This window comes from Carlito syrichta, unplaced genomic scaffold (assembly GCF_000164805.1).
Source record: "Carlito syrichta isolate Samal-C Ts95f unplaced genomic scaffold, Tarsius_syrichta-2.0.1 Scaffold306874, whole genome shotgun sequence".
Lineage (NCBI taxonomy): Eukaryota > Metazoa > Chordata > Mammalia > Primates > Tarsiidae > Carlito > Carlito syrichta.
Genome location: NW_007250970.1, coordinates 1887 through 13515, shown reverse-complemented (window position 1 = coordinate 13515; position 11629 = coordinate 1887). Strand labels below are relative to the sequence as shown.

Here is an 11629-nt window from a genome sequence, read left to right as displayed (position 1 = left end):
CAGGCTTCACAGGAGCGGCATCGCGGCCGAGGCCTTCCTGGGGCTCGCCCATCTGCGCGTGGTGGACACGGCAGGGAACCCCGAGCACGTCCTGGTCCGACTGCCGCCCACCGCCCCCCGAGGGCCGCGGGCAGGGGGCCCCTGAACCGGGCTCGGTTCGGCCCGGACTGCGGAAACGGCGCCCATGGGGCACGGGCCTGGCTCTCTGGGGCCTGCTCCGCCGGGCCCTGGCTGAGGCACTTAGGACACCGGCAGGGGCTGCGGGGCGAAGCTGGCACACTCCAGGTGCAACCACTACGCGGGCCCGGCGGACACGCCTCGCCCCGCCCCCGCGCAGACGGGACAGAGACAATAAAGCCTGTAAGCCTTCCTACGCTCACCACCAACGGGCCCTTCTGCGGGCTCCGCCCACTGACTGCTTCCCACCACCCTCGGCGGGAGCTCTCGCCATCCTCTAGCTCAGCTGGGGAAACTGAGGCTCTGGGACGCTAAGTGGGTCAGGGCTGGCTTTTGAGGTCCCGAGACACTGAGGTCACCAAGCAGCACCATGGACGACCCGGCCAATGTAAACCCAGAAATGTCCAAGGCTACCCGCGGAAGAGCAGGCGCAGGTGGCTGGGGCACGTGTAGTCCCAGCTACTCGGAAGGATCGCGTGAGGCCAGGAGTTCAAGGCCAGCCTGGGCAACATAGCAAGACCCTATGTCAAAAAAGAAGCCCCCTTCACAAGAACACTGTCCCCCCAGTCCCCTCCAGGGGAACTGGGCATTGGGGGTGGGTGGGGAGACCCAGCCTGGCCCCAGAGGGACAGAGCAAGAAACAAAGACAGGACAGAGCTGAGCTGGGTGTGGCCCTGGCTGTTTATTCCAAGTGTGGACCCTGGGGTCCCAGCTGGCCAGGGTGACCCTCTGGGGAGCCAGTAGGGTTTGGCCAGCCTCAGTGGCTTCTTTGGGGTGCAGAAGGGCTTCAGGGGTAAGGCTGAGGAGGGACAGGAGGTAAAGTGCTTGCAGGGGTTCTCGGGGCCTGGTCCTGCTGCCCTCCCCACTCCAGGGCAGGCCAGAGGCCAGACACCCCTGGGCTGTGCAAACAGGACTCTCGGACCCCCCCAGCCAGGCCTGGGTGAGGGGCACACCAGCTGGTGGGCATCATTTTTGATGCCCCCGGCTGGGAGGCTCTGACGGGCTGGAGCCCAGACGGGGCTGGAGTCCAGAACCGATTGTCCGCTGATTGTCTGCTTGTCTGGTTGGCGGCCGCGTTGGCTCTGCCCCGGCACCCAGGGCCGCCAGCCCCGTCAGCTCCTCACCTGCGGAGCCGCTGCAGCTGGGGGAGAGCCGCTGGGGTCAGGGGGTTCTGCCACAGAGACTCCCTGCCCCCACCCGCCTCCCAAGGGCTCACCTCGCTCTCAACCAGATTCCGCCTGTACAGCGCCTCCTTCGCGGCCTCCTGGGGGGACAGGCATTAGCAGACAAACCCCACGCCACCCAGTGCCCACCTGGCCGTGGCCACCCCCCCCGCTGCCACCTGGCCGTGCCCACTCACCCTGCTGCCGTCATTGCCTAGGCGCCGGGCGGCCTCCGTGTAGAACTGTAGCTGCCGCTCCAGCTGGGCCGTGTACTCTGTGGGGGGGGCGGGGAGGGCGGGTCAGGCTGGGCCCCGGTGTCACTGCCCCTATGGCGCCAGATGCCTATTCCCAAGACCCCCACTGTGCCCATCCCTGAGCCCTACTCCGCAGGATGCCTGTCCCTGAGCACCAAACTCCCAGCACACCTGTCCCTGACTCCTCCACACCTAGATGTCTGTCTCCAAGCCCCTAACCCCCCAGACATCTGTACCTGAGCCTCTGAGCCCTGGGGCACCTGTCCCCAAGCCCCTCCTCACCTAGATGCCCGTTTCTCAAGTCCCTATCCCATAGGGTGCCCATCCCTGTGAGCCTACCCCGCCGGATGCCCACGCCTCCCTGCTCCAGCTGTGCCCTCTGCCATTGGCTGCGCTGCACAATGTCCTGGTACTGCTGGGCCACTTCTGGGGGCACTGGCCGCCGTGCCTGCCTGAGACCTAGGATCTGGAGGATACAGGGGGGCTGTGAGGACCCCATCTGGACCTGCAGACCCCCAGTCCCGCCCCACTAGGCCCAGCAGGCTGGGCACCCACCTTCCGCTCCAGACGCTCTTGGTCGAAGGCCAGCACACTGAGGCTATGCAGGGGCCGGGCTGATCTAACGGGGGAAGGGTGAAGGGCTGCAGGGATTCTCCCAGCCCAGCCCCATTAATTCAACAGACAACCCTCCCAACCCTCCCCCCACCCCGTGGAGCTGAGCCCTCAACCTAGTAGGGAAGATGGCTGCATAGCCAGACAACCCTGATGCCCAGTCGTCAGGAAGGGTTTCCTGGTGGTGACAGCCAAGTTGGGATCCAAAGGAGTCAGTTGGACAGAGAAACAGGAAGGAAGGGTGAGGGTAGGGGTGCTCAGGGCATCATCACCCAGAAGCCCAGAGGTCAGTGGACCACAGAAGGAAGTGGGGAGAGAGGAGGATGGATATATTGCCAATGATCAAATCATAAAAGGTCTTAACAAGCTGAGGAGTCTAAACTGGAGAAGGGATGCTAGGAAAGGTTTTGAAGCAGAGGAGGGACATGGTCCAATGTGTGCCTGGTGAAAAGCTGCCCAGGAGAGACTGAACGAGAAAGAGGAGGTTCCCTCCAGCATGGCCTGACCCAGCCTCCTACCTGTTCCCAGGCTCCCGTGTAGGGGCAGGCACAGGAGGGGCCTTCCCTTTGGGCCCAGCGACGTGCTTCAGAGGAGAGAACAAGTCCTGTGAGTCCTGGGCCTCCTGAACCAAGCCTCCCTCCCTGGGACTGCTGGCAGGCAGTGGTCTCACCGTGGGCACTGCCGCTGGCACAGGGTCGATGACCAGCCACCTCTCGGTCGTTGTCTCCAGCTGCTGGGCTGTCAGCGGCTCCCGGATACGAACCATCACCTCCAGTCGTCCCCCTGTGGGCCGGCGGCCATCCAGGACCTGGGTGGGGGTGGGAGATGCTGTCAGCGGGAAGTAGGAGGCTGCCGGAGGCCCAGGCCCAGGCCAGGGCCAGAGCGAGCCAGGGTGATTTCTCAAAAGCCACAGGCAAGGCAGGGGCACGAATTGATCATGCCGGAGCAGGGGCTGGGGGCGGTCAGGGCAGGGCAGTAGGGAGGTCTGGGGCTCCCGCGGGAGGGGAGGGGCTGGGTCGGCAGCAGGGCCCTTGGGGGGTCAAGGCAGGTAGCGCATGAATGGCATTAGTGGCACACCATACCAGAGCTTGTGGATGAAATATCCACCCTCACCTCAAGGGTCTCTCGGACCTCGCACGAGGTCTCCAGGGCGTCCAGCTTCAGCTGGGCTGTTCCCAGCACCCGGTCATTCTTGAACAGCCCCCTGTGTGTGTGTAGGCGTCAGGATGGCTGGTCTGGGCGGTGCCCTCCCCTGGAGCCGCCCGGCGCCCTGGCCTGGCTCACCCCTTGTGGACGACTTCGAACTTGATGCCTTTGGTCTGTATGGCCCGTCGGAAGCCCCGGTGGCTGCGGTTGATGCAGAGCTTGAACTGCTCCTTGAACTCTGTCGGGGGAGGACCCAGGGGAGAGGAAGCAGGGGAGTCAGGCCTCAGCCGTCTCCGTTCCTTCTGCCTTGGGGGGCCCGGGCTGCCTCCCCCCGCGGCTCACCCGGGGAGTCTGTGTTCTTGATCACGCTGGTCTTGTCCTTCTGAGCTTCTTCCTGTGGGCAGAGAGGAGGGCTCAGGGGCCTGGGGTCGGGCTTCGGACCCCCGCCCGACTCCAGCCCTCCCCTCCAGGGCGCTCCACGTACCACGTTGGGGTAGGGAAAGTCAAACCGAACGAAGATGTCCAGGTCACCAGGAGACAGCCCTGGGGGCAGAGGAGGGTGAGGGCTGGACAGGGAGGTGGCCCCCCACACCGCCGCCTGTAGCCTCCTCACCTGGGGGCGTGGGCAGGCCGCTGCCTTTCACGATGAACAGGAGCATGTCGTTGCTGCTGAGGTCAGGGAAAATCCTTCCAGGCGGGCGGGTGGGCAGGGAAACAGAGGCACCTCAGCCCCGTGGCTGCCTGCCTTCTCTTCCCTTAGTGGGGGTGGGATGACTCCCACCCTGGCCTTGGGGTAGCTCAGCTTCTAGGCTCAAGTCTTGGAATCAGACAGACTGGAGTTCTCTGAGCAGGTCTGCTGCTGGCTCTCTGTTGGGTCCCTTCTTCAGTGTGCACATATTTATGTGAACCTACTATGTGCAGCCAGTACCCAAGTTGCAGGGAGACTTTCCCTTCATGGCTGGGGAACCTTCCTTTTATCAAACAATACTTATTGAGCACCTACTATATACCAGCCAGTACCCTATCTTTGCTTGGCAACCCTCTCTTCACTTAGTCCCGCCCTACCTTCCTTCCTTCTTCCCTTTCTCTCTTCCTTCCCCTTCTTTCTTTTGAGTCAGAGTCTCACCCTGTCACCCAGGCTGGAGTGCAGTGACATGATCACAACTCACCACAGCCTCAACCTCCTGGGCTCAGGCGATCCTCCCACCTTAGCCTCTTGAGTAGCTGAGACTACAGACATGTGCCACCATGCTTGGCTAATTTTCTTTTTGCAGAGACAGGGTCTTGCTATGTTGCCCAGGCTGGTCTCAAACTCCTGGGCTTGAGCAATCTTCTGGCCTGGGACTCCCAAAGTGCTGGGATTACAGGCGTGAGCCACCATGCCAGCCCCCATTTGGTATTTCTTGAGTCCTACTAAGCACTAACCAGTGGCCCAGCTGCTGGGGGGGCCTTCCCTTAACAATATTTTTTTTTTTGAGTTGGTGTTTCACTTTGTCACCCAGACTGGAGTGAAATGGCACGCTCACGGCCATCACAGCCTCGACCTGCGGGGCTCAGGTGATCTTTCCATCTCAGCCTTCCAAGAGCTGGAACTGCAGACGTGCACTACCATGCCTGGCTGATTTTTTGATTTATTGCAGAGACAAGGTTTCACCAAGTTGCGCAGGCTGGTCTCGAACCCCTGAGCTCAGGCAGTCCTCTCACCTCAGCCTCCCAAAGTGCTGGGATTACAGGCTTGAGCCACCATGCCTGGCCCCCTTAACAATATTTCTTGAGTACCTACTGGGCACCAGTACCCTAACTGCTGGGGGATCTTTTCTCGAGCACCTACTGCGTGCCAGTCAGTCCCCTAGCTGCTGGGGGTACAGCAGTAAATGAGACAGACCCCTATCCCTGTGCTCCACCTAGCTGAATGGACAAATGGCTGTAAACTGTAAACATACAAACACAAACAACTTGACTCAGCAGAGAAGTCAAACGGGGCGCACGGAGCATGCTCAGGAGAGACTGCTTTAGATGGGGTATCTGAATGTCAAGGGGGAGCCACCGCATGGGGATGTGGGGAGGAGGGTCTGGGCTGAGGAAACAGCTGGTCAGAGGCTCTGGAGGGGGACATGCGTGGTATGTGTGAGGGCCAGAGGAGGTCTGTACAGTAGGAGCTGGGTGAAGCAGGGACAGCAGGGGGATGTGACGGAAGCCAGGACATGCGGGCTGGGGTGAGGGGTTCCTGGGGTGGCAGGGGGTCACAGGAGGGCCAGGAGCTGCACCACCCTCATCTAGAAAGTGGAGAAAGTGACCTGTGCACCTTGGGCACGGGCTGACTTCACAAGACCAGCCACCACTAGAACAGTGACACATCATCAGTCTCCCATGGGTTCCCCTGAGCCCTGGGACAAGATACACCTTTGTAGTCATTAGATCAACCTCAAAGGTGTCCCCATCACGCCTTCTTGCTGCCCTTCACTTGTGCCTCATGCCTGCCCCAGGGCCTTTGCATGCCCTGTGTTCCCACCACCCACCCAAACTCTCCTGCAAAGGCAAGTCCTCTATGGGTTTCTGGGAGCACAACCCCCTCTCCAAGGAGTGTCTGGGCCTAGGGTACAACAGGGGCCCTTACTTGATGACACTGAAAGTCCTCTGTTCAAAGCGGGCGGTGGGTGTGGGGAGGCCCCGTGCAAAGGCTTGCTTCAGAGTTTCCATGCTCCGCTTACAGTCCTCCGCCAGTTTCTCAAACCTGTGGGTGGGAGGTCCCTTCTCAGGTCCCCGGGCAGGGGACAGGGCTGGGGATGTGGCTGTCTGGCATGGGAGGGGGTACTTACTTGCTGGTTTCAGCAATGTTGCCCAGGTGAGTGAATTGGTTAGAGTGGTTCAGGCACATCTGAGGAAACAAAAGGCCGTGAGGGCGGATCGGGGGTCATGGCCCCAGGGGACAGGCCGGGCCCCCTCACCTCATGCTGCTGTCTGATCAGCTTAGTGAGTTCCCCGTAGCGCCGGGCGGCCTCCTGAGACAGGCCTGGGCCAGGTCGCTGGACCAGGGCAAAGTCATCCTTGTTGATGGGGGCAGGCGGCACCTGGAGAGGATGAGGCTCATGAGGAGTGGCTGCCGGCCAGCCACAAACATGCCCACCTAGGGGCACAGTTGGGAGGAGGGGCAGAGGGCTCTGGTTAAGGGAGGGATTTTAATTAATTAATTAATTTATGTATTTTGAGTCGGAGTCTCACTCTGTGGCCCAGGCTGGAATGCACTGGCACGCTCACATGCTCGTAGCCTCCACAGCCTCAAGTTGCTGGGCTCAGGTCATCCTTCTGCCTCAGCCTTCCAAGAGCCAGAACTACAGATGCACGTCACCACGCCTGGCTAGTTTTTGTGATTTATCATAGAGACGAGATGTTCCCCAGGCTGATCTCGAACCCCTGGGCCCAGGCAATCCTCTCGCCTAGGTCTCCAGAAGTGCTAGGATTATAGGCTGAGCCACCAAACCCAGCCAAGGGAAGGGTTTTAAACAGCTCAGGGTAGAAGAACAGTTGAGGTCTGAGCAGAGACCTCATGAGGCGAGGAAGTGAGCCAAGTGAGTATCTGCAGGAAGAGCATTCAGGCAGAGGGAACAGCACTTGCAAAGACCCTGAGGTCAGAGTCTGCCTGATGTTCTAAGACACCAGAGAGTTGAAGGCAAGTGAGTGAGGGGGTAGGTGGAGGAGACCGGGGAAGGGAAGTGACGGGGCAGATTGTAGACCACGATAAGGGGCTATGTTTATGTCTCCCAGCTAAAATGTCTGCCCCACGAGGGGGGAGATTTTTGCCTGTTTTATTCAAGGCCACATCCCCAGCGCCCAACGTGGGGCTGGACACCTACTTTGTGCTTCTTCAAAGTATTATGAACACTGCTCTATTGTACAAGAAATCTTGACTGTGTTGTTTGAGGCTGGGGTCCCCATCCCCACTTCCACAGGAGAATATTGATGCACAGAGTGATGAATGGTCCTGCCCAAAGCGAATCGGCTGTCTCCCCAAATCTGATCCCCTCCCCTTCTCTAGTAATGGAGTTCTGGTTGGGCATGCGATAGCCCAGCAAGAGACTACACATCCCAGGTGCCTTTGCAGCTGGATATGGTCATGTGACTTAGTTCTGACCAATGGGAGGTAAGCAAGTGATGTCACTTCCTTGAAAGGAAACCACTAGCTCTGCCTGTCCTTCTGTCCCTTCCCATGGGCTGGATGAGATCCACTTAGATCACACGGGCAAGGATGATCCCCTAGGGTGCAATAAGATAGAAGGGCCCTGGGCCCTGAAGGGCCTCCTGTTGCAGACATGCAAAAAACATAAATGTCTGTCTAATTTCAGTCACCATCTTGAGGGGTCTATTTGTTATAGCAGCTTAGCCTAGACACTGACTAATATACCCCAGGTTCCATGGTTGCTGAGGGGCTGGAGCCTGAGCAGTGGGTGCCTGAACGGCTACTGCAGGCCTAGAAGGTTCACCTTGGTGATGTCCACGGGGAGCCCGTTGCGTGAGGCCTCCAGCATGGGCTCCAGTCCCTTGGCCTGGCGCAGGTGCATCTTGGCACCCTCCACATCGTTTTTCTGCTTGGCTCTCAGTGCGGCCTGCAGGAGCTGCTTCTTGCGGCCCTCCAGGAAGGCCAGTTGCTGCTGGGCTGTGGGTACAGGAGCCTCTATGTGCTGTCCAGCCCACAGCCATGTGACAGGCCGCCGGGTGGGGAGGGAGCACCTACCTCTGGTGGATGTGCCTTTAGGGGCTGTTTTGGCTGCTGGGGCTGATCCTGACTGGGCAGCCCTTGAGGGTGGGGCCTTGGACTGGGCTGTGGGGGCCGCAGGGCTGTTCTGCTGCTGAGAGACAGAAAGGAAGTCAGAGGTTTCCTAGCACATGTGATGAATCCACTCCCCAGTGGTCAGGATCCAGAACCCACAACAGTGGCCATCCTGGGGATTCTCAGGACTTTGCTCTGTGGCCACCCCCCTGCCTCACCCCAAGCCTTCCCTGCTTTTTATTTTTAAGAGTCAGGGTTTTGCTTTACCACCCAGGCTGGAGTGCAATGGTGCAATATAGCTTACTGCAGCCTCCAACTCCTGGGCTCAAGTGATGCTCCTGCCTCAGCCTCCCAAGTAGCTGGGACCACAGGTACGTGCCACCACACCTAATTATTTTTTTGTAGACAGGAAGTCTGGCCCTATCACCCTGACTGGTCTTGAACTCCTGGCCTCAAGCAATCCTCCCGTCTCAGCCTCCCAAAGTGCTGGCACTATAGGCATGAGCCATGGTGCTCAGTCCTCAACCCTCACACCTTAGGTACCTCTTCATCTCCATCCTCCGGACCTTCATCTTGATTGGCCAGCTTCATGGCGGTCTCCAGGACACCCACAAGACTCTGCTGGGTAGGCTCAGTGGCCTCCAAGCCCTGGATGGGGGGAAAGCCTGGACGGCCGGTCAGGGCCTGGTCAGGAGAGCACCCACACCATCATGGTGGACGCGTGTTCCTCCCCTGCTCATGGAGGCTCGGGCCTGTAAGTCTGCTCCGAATCCAAGGACAGAACGGCTATTGGTCCCTGCCTCCCTTGGGCCTGTCAGCTTCCGCCGCCTGACCCCAGGTTTTGATTGGACTCCAACCAGACAAGGACTGGAACGTCCTCTGTGTGAGGTAGTCCTTGGCCCAGGGGACCCAGATGCAGAGAGATCATCACTCTCATAGAGGATGACAGGCAGCTCTGAGAACCCAGAGGAGGCCTCTGACCCACTGGGGGCTAATGGGGACTGAACAGGTGACGGCAAAGCTGAAACCTGATGACCAGGAGGGAGAGAGCCAGACAAAAAAGGAAAGGGACAGACAGTGGTGGCCACCAAACAGGCTCTCCACAAACATCTACCGTTTTTTTTTTTTTGAGTTGGAGTCTCACTCTGTCACCCAGACTGGAGTGCAGTGGCCGCTCCCGGCCAATGCAGCCTCTACCTGATGGGCTCCAGCGATCCTTCCGCCTCAGCCTTCCAAGTAGCCGGAATTACAGGCATGCGCTACCATGCCCAGCTGATTTTTTTTTTTTAATTTATTGTAGAGATGAGGTCTCACAGCCCAGGCGGGTCTCGAACTCGCAGGCTCAGGCAATCCACTCACCTCAGCCTCCCAAAGGCGCGATATTACAGGCTGAGCCACCGAGCCCGACTTCTCGTTTTTTTTTAGAGATGAGCTCTCACTGTGTTGCCCAGGTTGGAGGGCAGTGGCACGATCATAGCTCACTCCAACCAAGAACTCCTGGGTTCAAGTCATCCTCCCACCTCAGCCTCCCAAGTAGCTGGCACTACTGGAATGTACCACCACACCCAGCTAACTTTAAAAAAAAAAAGTTTTGTAGAGACAAGGTCTCACTATGTTGTCTGGGCTGGTCTCGACCTTCTGGGCTCAGGAAATCCACCCCCCTCAGCCTTCTGAGCGACTGGGACTACAGGCATGCATCACCCCACTCAGCTAAGTTTTAAACATTTTTTGTAGAGATAAGGTCTCACTATGTTGCCCAGGCTGGTCTCAAGCTCCTAGATGCAAGTGATCCTCCCACCTTGGACTCCCAAAGTGCTGGGAGCCCCCGTGCCTGGCCAAACTCCCAATTGTTGAACAAGCTTGTAAACCCCTGCTATGTGGCCATCAGATCCCCAGTTGGAAAGAACAGCACCAGTCAGGGCTCAGAGGCTGGGGTGGGTGACAGGGGCAGGCCCTACCTGGGGGCACAGGCAGCTCAGCCACATCCACGGCTCGGCCAGTCTTGTGGGCACGGATGGCATCTTGATATTGCTGCAGGGGACACAGGCATGAGGGCCGCCCGGGGAAGCCTCCAGGGGCCGCCCCCATGCCCACCCAGCCCGCACCTTGACAATGCGCTCATGCATTCGCGCCTTCCGCTGGTCCCCCTTGCTCTTGGCCTGGGCCGCAGCCACCCGGTACCGCTCCATCCGCTGCTCCAGTGCCTCCAGCAAGGTCCTTGGGGGTGGGGGCGCCTCTGGGCCAGACGAGGGCGGGGTTAAGAGTGGAGGGAAGGGGGGACAGTCTGGCCCCAACCTGCCCACCACCCTGGACGGTCTAATGGCCTACCTGGCGTCAAGGGGGCTGTGGCAGGAGTCGGAGGCTGCAGGGTTGGTGATGGCGGGTCTGAGGGAAGCTGGTCTGGGGACAGAGAGGTCCAGTCCGATGAGGGGCTTCCCTGCCCACCTCCCCAGGATCTCTGAGTCTGACCAGTGGGGATGGCAGCATCAGTGGGAACTTAGCAGATGCTTCAAACCATCCCAGAGGGTGGGCAAGGGCACAGTCCTCACCAGGTGGAGGGGGCAGAAGGGACAGATCCACAGGCTCCCCCCGGCTCAAGGCCTCCAAGACAGCATCGAAGCTCTGGGAGAAAGGAGGAGATTAGACGAGGAGGTTGCCACTGGGGACCAGGACCCCATGGGGAGCCCCCATGGCCTGCCATACTAGAGGACTCCTAGCTCTGTCCCTCCCTAGGTATTATTTTGCCCAATCCTCTTCTGACACGTGTGCCCACTTCACAGAGGGGATACACTGAGGACCCAAGAGGTATAGCAAACTATAGCTAAGGAGTGACCAAGCTGGATTCCAGCTTGGTTCAGTATGACTTGAGAGCCTGGGATCTTTGTCGCTGTGCAGTGATGGAACACCTTGCCCACACCCTCTGGCCCTGTCCATCAAATCTGAACGTACCTTAGCCACGCGGAAGAGCCTGGCGGCAGAAGCAGTGTCTCCCTGCTGCTTGGCGTGGAGGGCAGCCAGCTTGTATTCACGCTGGCGGCCCTGCAGCTGGGCTAGGGAGCCAGGACTGCAGGGACCTGGGGGGAGAGTAAGGCACAGGAAGCCTCCAGGGCCTGGGTCAAGTTCACTGCCCAAACCATGTCTGTTTTTCACATACTATTTTTCTTTCTTTTTTAGAGACCGGGTCCGTCTCACTCTGTCTCCCAGCCTAGTGTGCGGTGGCATGATCATGGCTCACTGCAGCCTCCAACTCCTGAGATGGAGTGATGCTCCCACCTCAGCCTCCCAAGTAACTGGGCCTACCGGCACATGCCACCATACCTGACTAATTTTTTTGTAGAGACGAGGTCTTACTATGTCGCTGAGGCTGGTCTTCATATCCTGGGCTCAAGTAATCCTCTCTCCTCGGTCTCCATAAGTGTTGAGATTATGATCCTCACACATTAAGTTAGTATCTACCATTTTTCATCTTTATTTATTTATTTATTTATTTGAGTTGGAGTCTCATTCTG

At 59.0% G+C, this 11629-nt stretch overlaps 2 protein-coding genes across 2 annotated transcripts in view; one reads left to right on the top strand and one right to left on the bottom strand.

Annotated features, from left to right (window-relative positions):
* Positions 1-145, top strand: part of PODNL1 (podocan like 1) — a 6314-nt gene extending 6169 nt beyond the window's left edge. Inside the window, exon 9 of the mRNA XM_021715231.1 lies at positions 4-145. Within this exon, the coding sequence (XP_021570906.1) occupies positions 4-145 (142 nt within the window). The remainder of the gene's footprint in view (positions 1-3) is intronic.
* Positions 146-843: 698 nt separating this feature from the next.
* On the bottom strand, positions 844-11203 carry LOC103265843 (coiled-coil and C2 domain-containing protein 1A). The gene is made up of 22 exons (XM_021715232.1): positions 11070-11203; positions 10670-10742; positions 10449-10520; positions 10226-10356; positions 10079-10151; positions 8085-8196; positions 7834-8006; positions 6301-6423; positions 6172-6230; positions 5970-6086; positions 3966-4039; positions 3837-3895; positions 3695-3746; positions 3491-3590; positions 3320-3410; positions 2877-3014; positions 2725-2789; positions 2150-2213; positions 1934-2060; positions 1538-1614; positions 1394-1441; positions 844-1318 (listed from the first exon to the last, which is right to left on the bottom strand). The coding sequence occupies exons 4-22, from the start codon at positions 10240-10242 to the stop codon at positions 1298-1300; spliced, it is 1590 nt and encodes a 529-aa protein (XP_021570907.1). The 5' UTR covers positions 10243-10356; positions 10449-10520; positions 10670-10742; positions 11070-11203; the 3' UTR covers positions 844-1297.
* Positions 11204-11629: the final 426 nt, after the last annotated feature.

Coding starts and splice junctions, on each gene's coding strand:
- LOC103265843 (XM_021715232.1), bottom strand. Junction 3,896..3,965: donor CGGCCTGCCCACGCCCCCAG/GTGAGGAGGCTA, acceptor CTCTGCCCCCAG/GGCTGTCTCCTGGTGACCTG. Junction 2,790..2,876: donor TGCCAGCGGCAGTGCCCACG/GTGAGACCACTG, acceptor TCTCCTCTGAAG/CACGTCGCTGGGCCCAAAGG.